Raw genomic sequence first — 20409 nt, 5'->3', positions numbered from 1 at the left:
TGAACTCTATCATTTCATGATCATGTCCACCAAAGCTGCCTTCCACTTTCAAATTCTCAAATTGTCAAAATCAAATCTAGAACAGCCTCTCCCCTAGTAGCTTTCGCCACCTACTGAAATAAAAAATTGTCTACAATACATTCCAATAATTTGTTGGATAATCTGTGCCCTGCTGTGTTATTTTCCCAACAGATGTCTGGGTAGTTGAAATCCCCCATCACCACAAAGAACATAAGGTTGTTCTTATTTGCTGATTTGTCCTTCTTTGTTAAAACTTGACAGTGGTGTGGGATGGAAGCATAAAGTGTTTATCTTCCAAATGACCTTGCCTAGATTCATGTTAGTGGGACGTGGGACATGTGGAGGATAATTTTAACTCTTAATTTCCTTAGGGTCTGCCTTCAATGTACTATGCTGGTGCGATCTCTGACCATTACAGTTCATGCGCTTGTCCTGTTGCCTTGACTGAGAAAGGTTTCTGATCAAAGGGCGTGTAGATACCTGCAGGCTCCTGGGGTAATATCTCATTGGAGAGGAAAGGGATTGTTCAGAAAGAGATTTTTAAATCCGTAGGGTAAAGATGAGCCAGATGGGTTTGTCTGTATGCAGGTGTATTTTATTCTCTAGGGGGCTGGGTAAAAAAGAGAGAGAGAAGTAGTTTCCCTTATTGAGGACCATCTATGCTCAACTGAAACTCTTCCTGGCAGAAGGAGTTCCTACTTATTTAGTACAGGGTCGAAATATGGCTGCCATCACACAGAGGCATTAGTGGTGCTGAAAGTAAGAAGACAGCCAAAAAGTCCTTTCCCTTCCTCAAACTCTCCCATGCATGTGGAAGCCAGAGTCTGGTCCTGAAGTTTTTTTGCTGTAAGATGGCTACCTTTACATCTGCTATTGTGTGGCCAGGGAGGTTGAAGTGTTCTCCTACAGGTTTTTGTATATTACCATTCCTGATATCTGACTTGTGTCCATTTATCCTCTTGCGTAGTGACTGTCCAGTTTGGCCAATGTACATAGCAGAGGGGCATTGCTGGCACATGATGACATATATAACATTGGTGGACGTGCAGGTGAATGAGCCGGTGATGTTGTAGCTGATCTGGTAGGTCCTGTGATGGTGTTGCTGGTGTAGATATGTGGGCAGAGTTGGCATCAAGGTTTGTTGCATGGGTTGGTTCCTGTGTTAGAGTTGTTATGGTGCAGTGCGTGGTTGCTGGTGAGAATATGCTTAAGGTTGGCGGGTTGTCTGTGGGCGAGGACTGGCCTGCCTCCCAAGGTCTGTGAAAGTGAGGGATCATTGTCCAGGATGGGTTGTAGATCATCACTTTCTCCAAAGAGAAACTGCTGAGCTCCAGTTCATTTGCAAATTTGACACCATCAGATCAGGATTAAACAAAGACTGTGAATGGCTATCCAACTACAGAAGCAGTTTCTCCTCCCTTGGTGTTCACACCTCAACTGCTAGCAGAGCACCTCACCCTCCCTGATTGAACTAACCTCGTTATCTCCATACTGATTTATACCTGCCTCTGGAAATTTCCATTACTTGCATCTGAAGAAGTGAGGTTCTTATCCACGAAAGCTTATGCTCCCAATACTTCTGTTAGTCTTAAAGGTGCCACAGGACCCTCTGTTGCTTTTTACAGCTTCAGACTAACACGGCTACCCCTCTGATGATTAAAGTTATAGTTTTTTAAATGCCTTTTGAAGATTCTGCAGATTGTACTAGTGCTAGTTGGCGCAGAGGGCCTCTGTAGTGTATATTGGAGTGAATTAGAGTTACACGTTTCTCTGAGCAAAGCTTGTACGCCACTATATCTTCCAAAGACATTTGCAGCTCCATCTGTAGTTCAATTGACAAGCATTTAACTCTTCTAAGATGTGGGTTTCAGAGGTGCAGCCAATATGTTTTCTATAACCTGAACATCTAGAAATTCATCTATTGACCTACCACTAGTATCAAGATAATATAGGCAGTGACTTAACACTTGACACCCATTTGCATCGGTGCATTCCTCAGCCATGTATACACATTTTCTGAATGCAGTGAGAGAGTTCTTCACTTTTTCAACGACTGAGTCTTCCACTGTGGCACTGCATACTTCTAACCAGTCAGTTGAGTTTCTTGCAGAAAGATAGTGAGCATTGGCTGGTCTTGGTTCTTGGAACCAGTGTCCAGCTTCCGCATTAACAAATGACAATGCACTTTACATTGGCCTCCAGTTTGTTGTGTGTGGTATCTCTTGCTTAAAGAGAAAGTATGATGTGACAGTCATGTTTCTTCGTATAAACTATGTCTTCAGCATTCTTAACAGCATCATTAAGTACTTCTAAAATTCGCTTTTACAATGACTGGCTTATAAGGCTTTCTGCATGTCGATGCACTCCAGAGGATTGGTGTTTTGCAGCCTTTTCACATAGTTTGCCAACAAACTAAGCTCCTCCACTTTTACTACATAAATCCATGGTATACTCACATCTTGAATACTGCATGCAGTCTGGTTGCCCCATCTCAAAAAAAAAAATATTGGAGTTGGAAAAGGTACCGAGAAGGGCAACTAAAATTATTAGGCGTATGAACAGTTTCTATATGAAGATAGATTAAAAAGACTGCTGGACTTTCTGGCTTGGACAAGTGACTACTAAGGGGGGGGGTTATGATAGAGAGCTATAAAATCTTGACTGTGGAGAAAGTTAAAAGCTCCCTCACATAACATACAAGACCTAGGAGGGGTCACCCAATGACATTAATAGGCAGCAGGTTTAAAATAAACAAAAGGAAGTACTGCTTCACACAGTCAACCTGTGGAACATTGTCAGAAAAAACAACAGCTGTGTGAGGAAGCTAGTCTTTGTTCATACTTTTCAAACCTATTATACTTTTTCAGGTACAAGTATTTGATCATACATTGTATACGCTTTTAAAGTGTGTATTAATGTTTCAATTTCAATTCAAATTTCCAACCAATGACAAAATTGGCAACACTGTTGTTACTAGTTTGACCACCGGGGTAACTGTTACTCCCTCTGCTCCTCCTTGTGCCGGGGTTTTACTATCTGCCACCGCCTCATCCCTGGACTTAACTCCATCTCCTCCCCCATCCCACATTTTGCCTTCAGCCCCTATCCAGCTGCTTGCCCTGCCCCCCCCGGCGACCAGTCAATTTTCGCCTGCTCAAGACCCTGGCCACTCCCCTCCTCCGATTTGTCCCCTTTGCCCCTTTTTAACCTCGGTAAAAAGCAGTCAGCAGAATCTTATGGCTAATAAGGGCAGAATGAAGGACAGCGGCTTCTGCAGATGTTACTGCGCATGCTCAGTACACCAGAAGTAGCAGATTCATGTACTACACTACAGGAAGCAGTTTCATGTACTACACTACGGCAGTGATTTAAAGGGCCAGAGAGAGGCTCCGGCCGCTGTGGAGAGCCCGGGCCCTTTAAAGTACTGCCAGCGCTTTAAAGTGCTGCTGCTGGAGCTCCAGCGGTGATTTAAAGGGCCAGGGGCTCCCCGCAGCGGCTGGAGCCCTGGGCCCTTTAAATCGCCACCGGAGAAGCTGGTCCAGTATGGCATGGCTTACTTTCACCCCTGCTCTGAGGTGGCATTGAGCATTCTCTCTCTCACGTGCTAGGTGGCTGGTTCCTGCTCCCATGCTCAGGGTCTGTCTGGTCGCCATATGTGGGGCTAGGAAAGAATTTCCCCCCAGGTCAGATTGGCAGTGACTTTAGGTTTTCACACCTTTCTCTGCAGTGTGGGTGTCACATGCCAGGATATCTCACTTTGGGCTGGTCCACACTAACCCCCCACTTCGAACTAAGATACGCAAATTCAGCTATGTTATTCACGTAGCTGAAGTCGAAGTATCTTAGTTCGAACTTACCGCGGGTTCACATGTGGCAGGCAGGCTCTCCCATCGACTCCGCGTACTCCTCTCGCGGAGCAGGAGTACCGGCGTCGAAGGCGAGCACTTCCGGGATCGATTTATCGCGTCTAGACAAGACGCAATAAATCGATCCCAGAAGATCAATTGCTTACCGCTGGACCCGGAGGTAAGTATAGACGTACCCTTTGACATTCCCCTGCCATTGGTGGGGGCCTTGGGTACTGGTGCACCTCAGACCCTTGTGTCTTTGCCTGTGGCACACAATAGTCTAGTCTCCTGTGGGCTGTGATAGTTTGGTCTAATTCTGGTTGTTCGGCTTGGTGTGTAGACGCTGGGTAGTGCTGGGGGCCTTGTGATATGCGGCAAGGGAGACTGGATGATCTGGTGGTCCCATCTGACAAACTCTGTGACAGCCAGAGTGGGGCATAGCTGAGGTTGGTGTAGCATACATGCAGCGGGCAGGGCTGGGAGAATGGCAGGGGGCAGCATCGCCAGGGGGCAGAGACCAGACTCTCAGCTGTCAATCCACTTCAATTTACAGAAGCCCGGTATTATTTAAATATTAATATATTTGCATAAATATACATATATTTGCATACACCCCCAGTAGATTTTAAATTGCTGACCAATCTAATCTAACTTCTGGCTGTAGACCCTCCCCTCATTCCTCTGAGGAGGTGATTGTGGGAAATAGGTCTTGTCAGTTTTCCATCTCTCTAGCAGATATTGTGATTAATTCCCCTTTCTGGGGTTCCGGTTCCCACAGCCACAGGGACTGACTCCTGTCTGGGTTCTCTCTCTGTCCCAGTAGGTGATGGGACGATGAATGAGAATGAGGAGGAGAACCCGCAGCAGAAAGGTGCTGAGCCAGTGGAACTGCATGGGACAGTATTGGGAAGAGCTGAAGGGGAAGTTTCCCAGAGCCCTGAGCAGGGAGAAGCCTGGGAGACACTGCAGGGGAGGAGCGGGCGGAAGTCCTCTTGAAGGTTTGGTAATTAGAAGGCAGGCTAAGGAAAACCTATTGTATTATTATTATTTAAATCAGCACTTTTTTCTTGCATCAGACTCATTGTTTCCATGCTATTTGACAGGGCCTTACTGCAATTATTTCCTGCTCTCACCCAGGGCAATGGCAGGTCCCTAAAACTGTGGGGGGGGAGGATCACCAGCACCCAAACCATTGCCCCACCCCCTGCTCTCGCCTCTCCCACTGAGACTCCACCCATAAGTTACTCCTCTCCGTCTCCTCCCCCCATTACTCGCTATTATAGCCCACTCTGTTCCAACGCCCCTGGCTCTCACTCCCCACATCATGGGGGCACAGTGTGAGCCTGGACAATACCCAGAAGAAAGGGAATATTTTCTCCCCAGTGAAAGGGGCTGGTGGGGAATGGCAGATCAAGCCCCCAGTCTCAGAACTGTAAAACACCAATTGCCCTGCATCATAGTCCAGATACACCCTGACCTTCCTTGGGTTCTATGCAGAGACAGGGGTTCTTTTGGGAGGTGGGAGTCCAGGACAGACACCTCCACTTCTGAAAAGTCCAGATCCCTGCCTCAGGTTTAAGGCTGATCCGTTCTTTCCTCTTCACATACTCCCTGGCCACCCCCATGGCCCAGGGTCCTCTCACACCCATCTCCACCTCCCAGTACCGTGTCCTTGAGGTGAACCCCTCAGAGCCCAGCACGCAGGGCTCCGAATCAAATCTCTTGTGACTTTCTGGTAGGTTCTTCTACTCAGAATCCCAGTCCATGGATTTCTGATCTGGATCCACCACAAGCCAAGGATACACCGTGTACAGGTCCAGGGTCATGTCCTCTGCAGAGAGATCCAGAGCATCAGGGCAGAGCCAAGGTGTGGGGAAGGAGGGAGTCAGAGCATCAGAGCAAAGCCCAACCTGGGCAGGGGTGAGAGGTGGAGAGGCCCCTGGGGGAGAGCCCCTCTGAGTGCCAGGTGCTAGAAGGAGAAAGAAGCACTGATGAAAGACATGAATACACTGCTCAGCATGGGGACAGGAGGAGGAGACAGCAGGAGAGGACTCTGTCCACAACCGGGAGGAGCCCAGAGGGGACACTGCAGACCAAAGGAATGGGAGGAGCCTGGGGTAGACACCACTGCCCAGCAGGAATAGCCCCACCAGCAGTAATTTAAAGGACTTACCGGTACGCCGCCGGAGTCCTGAGCGCGGGGCGTGGCCTCAACCGGAAGAGGTAGGACCTTTACTGATTTAAAGGCCCTGGGGCTCCCCGCAGCAGCTGGCACCCTGGGCCCTTTAAATCATCACCGGAGAAGCCGGTTCAGTCAGGCACGGCGTACTGGCTCTTGCCATACTGTATCTTACCGGCTTACTTTCACCTCTGCTCCCAGTCCGATCAGGATGGAGCAGGCAGCAGACAACAGCTGACCCACCTCCCCAACCCACCCTACTCAATGCCAGACAGCAGCAGTTATGGGGCTCAACAATGAGGAAGGAGATGGGGAGCAGGAAGGATGCTGCAGACCCCCAAAGTTCCTGCTGTCCCCCAGGGTTTAGAGACCTCCAGAAAGAGCCACAACCAGCTGCCCTGGAGCCCCTGCACACTCCACAGAGACCCCGGGCAAACCTCTGAGCAGGGAACTCAGGTGTAAATCCAGGGGCTTCCTTTCAAATCAGCACTGCCAGAACCGAGCAGCTGGAAAACCCACGGAAGTGAGGCGATTAGAGCCACCTCCCGAGCCCCACCTGACCTCCACCCCAACTCCGTCACAGAGACAGGCCAAGATCGCAAATTACACTGGGTGAAATGTAGACCCAGTGAAGCCAACGGAGACTCGACAGTGACTTCAGCAGGTCAGGATTTCACCCATTGTACACAGTTTGGCATGCGCTTACCTCTCACATACTCTGGAAGTTCCTCCAGTTTCAGGGGGTTTAACCTTTCTTCAGTCCTAAAAAAATCATATCCCCTGCTAGCTCTCTGCCTCGCTCTGCAATAGACGTAATTCTGCAAAGCCTCCATGAGGAATAGAATGGTAAATGGAACAGAGAAGCATGCACATACTACTCAATACACTTTGCACATCCTAAACAGAGAAAAGGAGAAAAAATCAGTATCCACGTCACTTAGTCAAACTCTTTGAAAAACTCTTCAATGGTTTTCTCCTATGTTGTATCCCAGACTTTCTTCACATCAGGGCCATTTCCTCTCTGGATGGTGAAAGGTTTGGAATTGCATTAGTCTCGGAATGATCTGGCTAAAACAGGGGTAGGCAACCTATGGCACGTGTGCCGAAGGCGGCACGCGAGCTGATTTTCAGTGGCACTCACACTGCCTGGGTCCTGGTCACCGTCCAGGGGGGTCTGCATTTTAATTTAATTTTAAATGAAGCTTCTTAAACATTTTAAAAACCTTATTTACTTTACATACAACAATAGCTTAGTTATAAATTATAGACTTAGGGTATGTTTACACTACGAAATTAGGTCGAATTTATAGAAGCCAGTTTTATAGAAATCGGTTGTATACAGCCAATTGTGTGTGTCCCCACATAAAATGCTCTAAGTGCATTAAGTCGGCGGACCGCGTCCACAGTACCGAGGCTAGCGTCAACTTCCGGAGCGTTGCACTGTGGGTAGCTATCCCACAGTTCCCGCAGTCTCTGCCACCCATTGGAATTCTGGGTTGAGAGCCCAATGCCTGATTGATGCAAAACAGTGTCGTGGGGGGGTTCTGGGTACATGTCGTCAGGCCCCTCCCCCTCCGTCAGAGCAACAGCAGACAATCGATTTGCACCTTTTTACCTGGGTTACCTGTGCAGACAACATACCATGCCAAGCATGGAGCCCGCTCAGCTCAGCTCACCGTCACCATATGTCATATGGGTGCCGGCAGATGTGGTACTGCATTGCTACACAGCAGCAGCTAATTGCCTTTTGGCAGTAGACGGTGCAGTATGACTGGTAGTCTTCATCGGCGATCTGGGTGCTGGCAGATGTGGGCTGCATTGCTACACAGCAGCAGCCCATTGCCTTCTGGCAGTAGATGGTGTATTACGACTGGTATCCGTCGTTGTCATACTGCAGTTCGATCAGATGATGGCTGAAACTCCGTATGTCCCCCAGTCATATTCTGCTGCCTTCCCAATGATTATGGCGGCTATCAGTTGTAGTACACTATTTTCTGCCAAGCGCCCAGTATTTTCTGCCAAGTACCCAGAAGATGCCGAGGGCTATCAGTCATGCTGCACCGTCGGCTGCCAGCTTAAGATGTAAAAAATAGATTTGTTCTGTATTCATTTGCTTCTCCCTCCCTCCGTGAAATCAACGGCCTGCTAAACCCAGGGTTTTGAGTTCAATCTTTGGGGGGGCCATTCTGTGTGACAGTTGTTTGTGTTTCTCCCTGATGCACAGCCACCTTTCTTGATTTTAATTCCCTGTACCTGTATGCCATGTCGTCACTCGCCCCTCCCTTCCTCCTTCAGTCAGACAATAGTTTCGCGCCTTTTTTCAGACCAGACGTCATAGCACTGGGATCATGGAGCCCGCTCAGATCACCGTGGCAATTATGAGCACTATGAACACCACACGCATTGTCCTGGAGTATATACAGAGCCAGGACATGCCAAAGCAAAACCAGGACCAGCCGATGAGGCGATTGCAGTGCGGCGACGAGAGTGATGAGGAAATTGACATGGACATAGACCTCACAGAAGGAACAGGCCCCAGCAATGTGCAATCATGGTGTTACTGGGGCAGATTCATGCCGTGGAACACAGATTCTGGGCCTGGGAAACAAGCACAGACTGGTGGGACCGCATCGTGTTGCAGGTCTCGGACGATTCCCAGTGGCTGCGAAACTTTCGCATGCGTAAGGGCAATTTCATGTAACTTTGTGACTTGCTTTCCCCTGCCCTGAAGCACCAGAATACCAGGATGAGAGCAGCCCTCACAGTTGAGAAGCGAGTGGTGATACCCCTGTGGAAGCTTGCAACACCAGACAGCTACCGGTCAGTCGGGAATCAATTTGGAGTGGGCAAATCTACTGTGGGGGCTGCTGTGATCCAAGTTGCCAGGGCAATCAAAGACCTGCTGATATCAAGGGTAGTGACTCTGGGAAACGTGCAGGCCATAGTGGATGGCTTTGCTGCAATGGGATTCCCAGACTGTGGTGGGGCGATAGACGGAACCCATATCCCTATCTTGGCACCAGAGCACATCAAGCCACCAAGTACATAAATTGCAATGGGTACTTTTCAATGCTGCTGCAAGCCCTGGTGGATCACAAGGGACGTTTCACCAACATCAACGTGGGATGGCCGGGAAAGGTACATGATGCTCGCGTCTTCAGGCACTCTGATCTGTTTCGAAAGCTGGAGGAAGGAACTTTCTTCCCGGACCAGAAAATAACCGTTGGGAATGTTGAAATGCCTATCGTGATCCTTGGGGACCCAGCCTACCCCTTAATGCCATGGCTCATGAAGCCGTACACAGGCAGCCTGGACAGTAGTCAGGACCTGCTCAACTACAGGCTGAGCAAGTGCCGAATGGTGGTGGAATGTGCATTTGGACGTTTAAAAGCACACTGGTGCAGCTTATTGACTCGCTCAGACCTCAGCAAAAAGAATATCCCCATTGTTATTGCTGCTTGCTGTGCACTCCACAATATCTGTGAGAGTAAGAGGGAGACATTTATGGCGGGGTGGGAGGTTGAGGCAAATCGCCTGGCTGCTGATTATGCGCAGCCAGACACCAGGGCTGTTAGAAGAGTACAGCAGGGTGCGGTGCGCATCAGAAAAGCTTTGAAAACGAGTTTTGTGACTGGCCAGGTTACAGTGTGAAACTTCTGTTTGTTTCTCCTTGATGAACCCTCCACCCCCCCACACCCGGTTCACTCTACTTCCCTGTAAACCAACCACCCCACCCTCCCCTCCCCCTTCGAGCACCGCTTGCAGAGTCATTGTTACTGCACATTCATGCATTCTTTATTAATTCATCACACAACTATGGGGATAATTGCCAAGGTAGCCCAAAAGGGGTGGGGGAGGAAGGAAGGAAAAGGACATACTGCAATTTAAAACTTTAACACTTATTGAAGGTCAATTCCGATGCTCGGGCAATCATCTGGGGTGGAGTGACTAGGTGACCGGAGACCCCCCCACCATGTTCTTGGGCGTCTGGGTGAGGAGGCAATGGGACTTGGGGAGGAGGGCTGTTGGTTACACAGGGGCTGTAGCGGCGGTCTCTGCTCCTGCTGCCTTTCCTGCAGCTCAACCATACGCTGGAGCATATCAGTTTGATGCTCCAGCTCCCGGAGCATCGACTCTTGCCCTCTGTCTGCAAGCTGACGCCATCTATCATCTTCAGCCCGCGATTCAGCCCGCCACCTCTCCTCTCGTTCATATTGTGCTTTTCTGTAGTCTGACACTGACTGCCTCCACGCATTCTGCTGTGCTCTTTCAGTGTGGGAGGACATCTGGAGCTCCGTGAACATATCATCCCGAGCCCCCCGTTTTCTCCTTCTAATCTTCGCTAGCCTCTGCGAAGGAGAAACATTTGCAGCTGGTGGAGGACAGGGGAGAGGTGGTTAAAAAAAAGACACATTTTAGAGAACAATGGGTACACTCTTTCACGTTAAATTTTGCTGTTCACATTAAACAGCACATGTGCTTTCGTTACAAGGTCGCATTTTTCCTCTTATATTGAGGGCCTGCCGGTTTGGTGTGAGAGATCACTCACGCAGTACCAGGCAACAGAATTTGGCTTGCAGGCAGCCATGGTAAGCCACAGTCTTTTGGCTTTTTTAACCCTCATAACATGTGGGAATGGTTTCAAACAGTAGCGCCCTCCTTTCCCGTACCAAGGACCCATTGGGTTGGCCATTTAAAATGGATTTGCAATGTAAAAGGAGGGGCTGGGATTTCCGGGTTAACATGCAGCACAAACCCAACTACCCCCTCCACACACATACCCCCAGTTCTCTGGGATGATCCCTTCACCCCTCCCCCCCACCACCACGTGGCTAACAGCGGGGAACATTTCTGTTCAGCCGAGCAGGAACGGGCACCTCTGAATGCCCCCTTAATAAAATCACCCCATTTCAACCAGGTGACCGTGAATGATATCACTCTCCTGAGGATAACAAAGAGAGATAAGGAATGGATGTTGTCTGCATGCCAGCAAAGACCGGGACCACAGATTGCCATGCTTTCTTATGCCATGCTTTGTTATGCAATGATTCCAGACTACGTGCTACTGGCCTGGCATGGTAAAGTGTCCTACCATGGCGGACGGGATAAGGCAGCCCTCCCCAAAAACCTTTTGCAAAGGCTTTGGGAGTACATGAAGGAGAGCTTTCTGGAGATGTCCCTGGAGGATTTCCGCTCCATCCCCATATACGTTAACAGACTTTTCCAGTAGCTGTACTGGCCACGATTGCCAGGGCAAATTAATCATTAATCATTAAACACGCTTGCTTTTAAACCATGTGTAATATTTACAAAGGTACACTCACTAGAGGTCCCTTGTGTGCCCTCAGGGTCTGGGAGCATGCCTTGGGTGAGTTCGGGCGTTACTGGTTCCAGGTCCAGGGTGATAAACATATCCTGGCTGTTGGGGAAACCAGTTTCTTCGCTTCCTTGCTGTGAGCTATCTTCATCATCATCATCATCTTCTGCATACCCCGAACCTGCTTCCCTGTTGCGTGTTTCTCCATTGACGGAGTCAAAGCACACGGTTGGGGTAGTGGTGGCTGCACCCCTTAGAATGGCATGCAGCTCCGCGTAGAAGCGGCATGTTTGCGGCTCTGCCCCAGACCTTCCGTTTGCCTCTCTGGCTTTGTGGTAGGCTTCCCTTAGCTCCTTAATTTTCATGTGGCACTGCTGTGCGTCCCTGTTATGGCCTCTGTCCTTCATGGCCTTTGAGACCTTTTCTAATATTTTGCCATTTCGTTTACCGCTACGGAGTTCAGCTAGCACTGATTCGTCTCCCCATATGGCGAGCAGATCCCATACCTCCCGTTCTGTCCATGCTGGAGCTCTTTTGCAATACTGGGACTCCATCATGGTTACCTGTGCTGATGAGCTCTGCGTGGTCTCCTGTGCTCTCCACGCTGGGCAAACAGGAAATGAAATTCAAAAGTTTGCGGGGCTTTTCCTGTCTACCTTGTCAGTGCATCTGAGTTGAGAGTGCTGTCCACAGCGGTCACAATGAAGCACTGGGATAGCTCCCGGAGGCCAATAACGTTGAATTCCGTCCACACTACCCCAAATCCGACCCGCAAAGGCCGATTTTAGCGCTAATCCCCTTGTCGGAGGTGGAGTAAAGAAACCGGTTTAAAGGGCCCTTTAAGTCGAAAGAAAGGGCTTCGTCGTGTGGACGTGTCCAGGCTTAATTCGATTTAACCCTGCTAAATTCGACCTAAACTCGTAGTGTAGGCCAGGCGTATGAGAGGGGACGGCGACTCAGGGCCTGTGCGCTTTTGTGCTTCTCTAGGGGGCATGGGGGAGGCCTAAGAACACTGCGGAGTGTTTCCTTCCTAAAAACAAAGACACAGTTTTGCTTGTTTTCTTCTTCCCAAAGATAGTGTTGTCTCTCTCCCCCCACCATCCCGGTAGCTGGAGGGTCGGGGGATTACAAACCCCCATGTGTGTTGGCAGATTTCTCACACTGCAGGTGGGGATGTTGAATCAGAACAGACAGATATTTTCCTTCCCACCCCCACCCCGGCACAGAGGGACGCTAGGGAAGGGCTCTCCCCGCACAGACCCCGCACAGGAGGAGCAGCGGCTCAACCTGGGCTCCCGGCTCACAATAGAGGCGGCAGGAGCTAGTAACAGGTTTCAGTGCGGGCCGGAGCTGCACAGGCTCAGCTCTCCAATGCTTCGCTGTCCCCTTCCTCCCCCGCCCCAGCACCCAGCAGCTACCGCGCGCAGCTACTCCAACCCCTTCCTGTCCCCTGTATCAGCAGCTCGGGCTGCAGCGCTCCGGGACCGTGGCTTTCTCCGGGGGCTGGAACCAGCCCCTGGGGCAGCCCCGGGCTCTGCCGACACCAGCTCTTGAGCCGCAAACTCCAGGTGAGTGGAGAGACCCGGGGGAAAGTGCTGGGGCCGGGCAGGAAAGTGACTCTGCACCAACGCCCCCTCCTCGCCCCAGCTCTGCTCCCGGGGGGCGGGGGTCTGCGAGTCCCAGAGGTGCTGCCCTCCCTGACACCCCCCCCGGCTCTGCCCCCCTAAGCGCCTGCAGGAGCCGAGCCAGCTCCGGGAGAGCGAACGCCCCGGGACCGGGCCAGGGATCGAGTCTTCCATTCCGAGGGGAGACAAGGGGAGAGACTGGAAGGGCCAGAAGGAACAATCAGTGGGGAGGGAGGTCAGAGGCACCAGCCCTGCCAACCTAGCGAGGTCTGTTCAGGGCTTCCGGGTCCTGACTGGAAAGGACCTAAAGGAGGAGAAAGTCTTTAACACTGTGACCGTAACAGCCTTTCCTGTAGCAGAGCAGCTGGAGGTAGAGGCCAAGGCCCCGGCAGGAAGGGCAAGGTAGAGGCAGCCCCCCATGAGCTAAGAAGCTGCCAGGGAGCTGCACTTCACTGCAAACGGTTTGATATTGCTCCCGAAAAATACTCTAGCAGGCCTGACACTAACCCAGCGCTGAGGTTTACTCATGTTTTCTAAATTTAATTTCTATTTCAGCATAAAGCAGAAATTGTCCCTTTGCAGACAAAGGGCTGACACATCTGTCAGTGTCAATAACAACAAAAAAGGCCAGAAAACAGTATTGCCAGGCCCAGCAGTTGAAAAATCATGACTCAGTCCCCCCAAATCAGGAGATTGGCTTACAAATAATGAGGTTTTTTGAAAAACTTAAATTCTGCTTCTTTTCTCTTTGCCCTCTGGATTCTGTACCTTTAGGGTGTACCCACTTTGTGTTTTTAAGCTTTTCTCTTAGCCACAATGGCTAGAAACTTGGTTTTCACCAAAATAAAAAAAAAACAAGTTTCTCACCTGATCACTTGAATCCAGGAGGTGGGGTGCAGCTTTAAGAAAAATGTGAGCTATCCCATGAGTTACAGTAACAGTGTGAGAATTGGCAACTCTGACATAGGCCCTTCTCCTGGGAATACTAAATCCTCACTGGGCTCAAAGTTAAGCATGTGTATGAGCAATTGCAGACTCCAGGCCTAGTGTATGAAATGTCTTAGGGTAAACTCCCCCTTGACTTGCATCTGAAGAAGTGAGGTTCTTACCCATGAAAGCTTATGCTCCCAATACTTCTGTTAGTCTTAAAGGTGCCACAGGACCCTCTGTTACTTTTTACAGATTCAGACTAACACAGCTACCCCTCTGATACTTGAGCAAATGTTAACTCAGCCCTAGACAGAGCAGATGAAAGTCACACCTGAGCCAGGCTGCCTTGATGTGAGCTGGTGGCTTGAGGAGGATGTGGAACAGACAGCTGTTTGCATCCTTGCAGAAGAGTGGGTGCTTTGAGATGCCTAAGGCTCCTACCGGGGGTGTAACACATTCCCTAGATATCTGGCTCCCCAAATAGCCTCCACAAACATGTTCTGATCCATTTGGATCCCACCTGCCTTCAGTGCAGGAAGGGGCTGGCTTGAAGTCATGAAATGTTCTTGGTAACAACTATTCCATGGCTGTTTAATTCACCCTGATCTCATCTGGTTTCTTTCCCCCTTGGCAGGATTTCTGATTCTCAAAACCCAGCGTGGTCTCCAGATGGAACAAGGGGAAGAGCTGTGGGTCCCAAATCTCCAGGGTGCTGAGGAAACGGAGAGTCCAAGAGGCTCATGGGCAGGTGAGGAATTGGCTAAACAAACTCTGAAATCTCTGTGGCATTTCCCTGGGGCCTGTCAGCCTGGACTCGAGTCCATTTCCAAACAATGAGTTACATATAGTTCCAGGCACTGCCCCTGCCTAAAGTCCTGCAGCCAACTTTTGTGGTTGTACAACCTTGTTTTCCCATTTTTTAAACCAGAAGGCTTTTCTCTCCCCCATAACTGTTTGAGGACATCTAACACTACAGAAGAGATAGCGAAACTTCCATGCCAAGTGCTGGCACTAGCACAAAGCAGACTGGGGTGAAATAGAAAATGCTCTCTAAACCCTTCATTGACATGACATTAGGTGTCACCTGCAGCAGGTTAGAGATTTTCAGACAGGAGTGTGATTTTAAGTTGATGCTGTCCATTTAACTGTCTGATCTCTGAGGGCACTAATCTCCCGTCCCTCCCTCACTGCAAGTTTGCTTTTTCCAAAATACTGTGCAAGTAAATGCAGCTGGAGCATCAGTTTGTTCGTTTATCTTTATTGAAATTAAAACATCTGATTGTAAAGAGGGATTTGGGTTTTCAGACTAAAACAATCTGTTAGTTACACTCACTCATTGTCTTGTGTCTATGTGGGGCTGTTAGCTCCAAAATTAGAGGCACCCCATAATGGCCTGCCTACCCCAATAATTCTGTTAATTTATCTGTTTTGGTAGGTAAAAGGGGACGGCCCACCCTAGAACATTGCCAGGGTTTTACCAGGGGGTTTCTCTCCAAACTTTGGAGGACTCCCCAGAACAGATTAGCTCTGTTGACCCTTGGGAAGAAACTGATACAGGCTTCCTCTCAAAGGATTGACACTCAGGCAGTATTCTTTATTTAGCACAATATTCCTTAATACAAATTTGTTAAAAGAATAAAGAATCCATAAATTTTCTTAACAAGGCATAAACTCTATTAGCACAGATACACTTCAAAGTATTGAAAATTGCAATACCATACAACTGAAAATAGCTTCATGTGGTTATGTTCCACATGTGATGGCCAGAAACATATAGACTGCCGATAGCAAATCCTTACACATTTAAATCATAACAAACATCCAGCTTTATTACACTACGCATACACATTCACACAGTTTAATTATTCTTTATAGGAGGATTATCCTGCTTACTTTCTCTGCTGTCTTCTTTTCTCTCTGACAGCTCCTTCTGTTCTGTTACTGTTATTGGTGTTGCTACTGCTTATCTCTTCTTAAGTGATTTTAACTCTTTTCTTCTTCTTCTTCTTCTTGATTTTCCTTCTGTTCACTCACACACTAGTACCTTCTACTTGCCTCATACCGAGTGAAATCTGCCAGTTTTCTGCCTTAAATACAGATTCTAGCCTTCTCTGATTGGTTTATAAAAAGGAAAGGCCCAATCATGGGTGCTAACCTATCTGTCAATCAAAGCCAGACCAAATTGAAAACTTGTGCCTTTTTTGACTGACCTGCTTGAAGACTTGCCTCTTGTCTGACTGACCACTCCCTTTAGGTTTTGGAGTGACCTTTATTTCTGCTCAGCCTGGCTGCTTGCTATTGGCCAAATCTCTCCCAGACCTCCATTTTGGATTTCTCTGACTGTGACTGCTTGTGACCACTATCTTGTTATTGCTAGCCATAACCACCTAAAACCAGGGCTGCCGGGGGGGGGGGGGCAAGTGGGGCAATTTGCCCCAGGCCCCACAGGGGCCCCCATGAGAGTTTTTCGGGGCCCCTGGAGCTGGGTCCTTCACTTGCTCCAGGGGCCCCGAAAAACTCTCGCGGGGTCCGGGCCCCTGGAGCTTCTTCCGCTCTGGGTCTTCGGCGGCAATTCGGCGGTGGGGGGTCCTTCCGCCCCAAGTCCCCTGAATCCTCTGGGCGACCCTGCCTAAAACTATCTTTATTAATTATTAAATCTCTGTAATTATAAACAACTGCCCACATCTAAGTATACTCTAACACTACGATTCACTGTCACCACTCTGTTTTTTATTATTTTAAACAAGTTTAATTTCAATCTCTCCCCACTTCAGCTAGTGGTGGCAGTGCAGAAGCCTTAGTGCTGTATTTCTTACGTAGAACACAGCAGCTGAAACATCTCTTGTGTCATGGTGCTGTGCCTGGATCAGCCACCCCACTGGCATTGCTGGTGCAGAGGACTCAGCAGCAGCTGGTTTCAGAGCTGTGTTGATCACCCCTGCTATAAGCAAGTCTGAAATTCCCCAGAGCAGACAGGCTTTAAACTGGACTCTGAGCTGCTCCTCAGGGCAGGGATAGTGTCTCTGTCTGTGTTTGTGGAGTACTGAGCACAACAGGGCCCCGATTCTGCTTGGGGTCTCTGAGCACGAGATAATAACTCTATTGCCCACATCCCCTCCCCTCCCAGAGCCTGTGGCCTTGTCTGCATTAGAGACTTAATTGGTTTGTAATTAGGCTGGTTGTATTGAAATGACCCAGGGTGCCGGCACCAGCCCTGCTGAGTTGGTTTGGGAACACTTGCACTTCCTCAATTCAGCTGCCATGTCCTTGAGGTTCCTGGCCTGCAGCCTGCTCCCTTCTGGCCATGACAGACGCCATCCTGGGTCCGTTACATCCATTCAGAAAACTGCTACAAAGATCATCTTCCTGGCTTGTACTGTCACTATGGTAACTCCCCCCCCCCGAACCTCCCACATCCTCCTGGGACCTCCCTTCAGTGCATCAAATATAAACGACTTGTGTCACTTTTAAGGCCTTTCACAGCCTCGCCCTGCCCTACCCACCATCTCCGATGTGTTACCGAGAGGCAGAACCCCGCCTCTGCTCTGCCAGCTGTACTAGCCATGTTGCCCATCAGTCTGCACTGTCCTCAAGTTTCCTGCCCCCCCCCCCCCACTCCCGCTGTCCTCTGAGCATGAGAGGAGCTCACTGTAAACTACACAAAGCCACTCCATTGTCCCCCTTAAGATTCCTCCTTAAAACTGACCTCTGCCATGGTAAGCGCTTCAGGGCAAGGGACTGGGTGTGTATATGAGTGTGTTTGTACACGGTGCCTAACTGCGTGTGTGTGTGTGTGTACATGGTGCCCACCTGTGTGTGTATACAGTGCCTAGCTCTGTGTGTGTGCGTGTGCACATTGTGCCTAGTTCTGTGTGTGGGTGTATGCAGTGCCTGGCTGCGTGCATGTGTGTATTTGCACACGGTGCTTAGCAGCGTGCGTGTGTGTGTGTGTACTCGGTGCCTCGCTGTGTGTTTGTGTGTCTGTGTGTGTACATGATGTCTAAGCTGTGTGTGTGTGTACACAGTGCCTAGCTGTGTGTAGGTGTGTGTGTGCCTAGCACAGTAGGGCCCTATACGCATAATTAATACTATTTAGAGAGTAATTTTCTCCAGCATGCACAGAACCTGGGGATTTTAGTGCTTCCTCTCATTATTGTTACCAGTTACGGTTTCTATTGTGGCTGCTGAACCTGACTCACTAGGTTCATTCATTCCCCAAAATGCGGTTTCTTGAAATCTCACTCCCCTGCCCTGCTGCATCCTCTGACAAAACCCTCCCATTATCACTGTGCTGAGCCTCGCACTTGTGCTCATGGGCCCCAAGATTCCCTCCTCACACTCTCACTGGGCTCAGCTCTGGCAGTGAGAAGCAGATCCATGCAGCTCCGTCCCAGGTTAGATCTCGTCTTTCTGAGATCCAGACGTGCTATCTGTGTATTTGAGGGGCCCCTTTGATGATGTGTGTCTGGCTGTGTCTTCTGAGCAGAGATGTGGGAGTCCAGTTCCCCATTAGCAGAGTGGCTGGACTTTGAGACCCTGGAGAGCTGGCAGAGGTATTTCACTGCTTTGAAATGGGCTGGGGTTAAAATCTGGGAACATTCTCTGTGATAAATATCCTACAAAGAGGTAATTCACCCTGGTCTTGGAAAAGCAATGTGGTCTCCCATCTGGAATGAGGAGAACAGTTATGGTGTCTGATCTCCAGGGCAAAGGAGGCCTGCACAGGTGAGGAATCAGTTAAACCAGCTTGGGGGAAAACAGGAAGTGAAGAAAAATCAGGTTCCCTTGAAGGGCGCATGAGCTCCTGGGTGGTCAGGATTGTCCCCAGCCAGTGTCATAACCTCATGGCAGATGTCACTCACGGCTTCCCGCCCCCTGATTCACACCTGGCAACAGCTGCGTTTCCCCGGAGTGTTTGGATGGGTTGTGTAGGTTCAATTTGCCCCCTCCTCTCAGGAAGGGGTGGGAGGGGAATTCAGCTTCTGGTGTACTGATCTTACAGTAGTCCCAGTAGTTACTTTGGTTTGTTCCCCCGGCACAGGGAATGACTCCTGTCTGGATTCTGTCTCTGTCCCAGCAGGTGATGGGACGGTGAGTGAGAGCGAGGAGGAGAACCCTGAGCAGGAAGGTTCTGAGCAAGTGGAACCGCATGAGGCGGGACCAGGGAGATCTGATGGGGATGTTTTCCCCGAGCTGGGTGAAGCCTGCGGGAGTCAGGGAAGGTCAGAGAAGGAGCAGGGAAGACACCCAGAAGAGAGACAGGAGAATCCCGGTCACACTGGGGAACATTTGGGGAGACACAATGACTCTACAATCCACAGGGGACTCTGCCTCGGGGAGAAACCCAACACGTGTGAGGACTGTGGGAAAAGCTTCAGCCTGAGGTCAAATCTGATCACCCATCAGAGACTACACCTGGGGGAAAGACCCTACCAGTGCCCAGAGTGCGGGCGCTGCTTCAGCCAGAGCTCGCATCTCATCACGCACCAGCGTCTGCACACGGGAGAGCGGCCCTACCGGTGCCGGGACTGTGGGAAGAGCTTCAATGTGAACTCAGACCTGATTAAACACCAGCGAACGCACACGGGCGAGAGGCCCTACCCCTGCACTGAGTGTGGGCGGCGATTCAGCAGCAGCTCCAACCTCACGAGGCACCAGCGGCTGCACACGGGTGAGAGACCCTATCGGTGTGAGGCCTGTGGGGAAAGCTTCCGGGACTGCTCATCCCTCACGATCCACCAGAGGGCACACACAGGAGAGAGGCCCTATGTCTGCCCCGACTGCGGGAAAGGCTTCACTGACAGCTCCCTCCTCATCAAGCATCAGAGGACGCACCAGACAGAGAAGTGCTTTAACTGCCCTGACTGCGGGAAAAGCTTCTCCACCAGCACGTACCTGGCCAGGCACCAGAGAACCCACCTGGCTGAGAAGCCCTATCGGTGCGATGAGTGTGGCAGGGGATACAGCCAGTTCGCTCACCTCACCACTCACCAGAGAGTGCACACAGGAGAGAGGCCCTACATCTGCCCTGACTGCGGCAAAAGCTTCACCACCAGCTCTGCCTTGACCAAGCACAAGAGAATCCACACGGGAGAGAGACCCTACGTCTGCCCCGACTGTGGGAAAAGCTTCACTCAGAGCTCAAACGTTATCACCCACTGGAGACTCCAGCACGGGAAATCCCTGTGAGACCCCTGGCATGGCCACCACGGGAACAGCAGCTCTGCCCATCCCCACCCCCAGCCTCAGAAATCCCTGTGAGACCCCCGGCACTGACGCCACAGGAACAGCAGCTCTGCCTGCTGATTCCCACCCATGGCACCAGCCTTTTGCCTGCCCTTTCATGGCATAGCAAGCGGCAGCGGCCAATGACCCCTTGGCTTTGTGGATTGGCTCTCCTCAGGGCTGTTGAGTCTCTCTGCCTCCTGCTGATCTGGTGCAAGGGAGAGAGAAGAAACCTACTACTGGTGCCAGCTCCCTAGAGTGAAG

The 20409-nt window shown here is 50.1% G+C and overlaps 2 protein-coding genes across 2 annotated transcripts in view; both read left to right on the top strand.

The window, feature by feature from the left end:
- LOC117887172 (zinc finger protein 501-like) overlaps positions 1–20409 on the top strand; it is a 1015593-nt gene that overhangs the window by 566018 nt on the left and 429166 nt on the right. The gene's annotated exons all lie outside the window — the stretch shown is intronic.
- LOC117887189 (zinc finger protein 239-like) overlaps positions 12814–20409 on the top strand; it is a 68592-nt gene continuing 60996 nt past the window's right edge. Inside the window, exons 1-2 of the mRNA XM_034789529.1 lie at positions 12814–12933; positions 14555–14668. Coding sequence (XP_034645420.1) covers positions 14590–14668 — 79 coding nt within the window. The 5' untranslated portion in view covers positions 12814–12933; positions 14555–14589. The remainder of the gene's footprint in view (positions 12934–14554; positions 14669–20409) is intronic.

This window comes from Trachemys scripta, chromosome 14 (genome assembly GCF_013100865.1).
Source record: "Trachemys scripta elegans isolate TJP31775 chromosome 14, CAS_Tse_1.0, whole genome shotgun sequence".
NCBI classification, from domain to species: domain Eukaryota; kingdom Metazoa; phylum Chordata; order Testudines; family Emydidae; genus Trachemys; species Trachemys scripta.
This window is presented reverse-complemented; position numbering and strand designations above follow the sequence as displayed.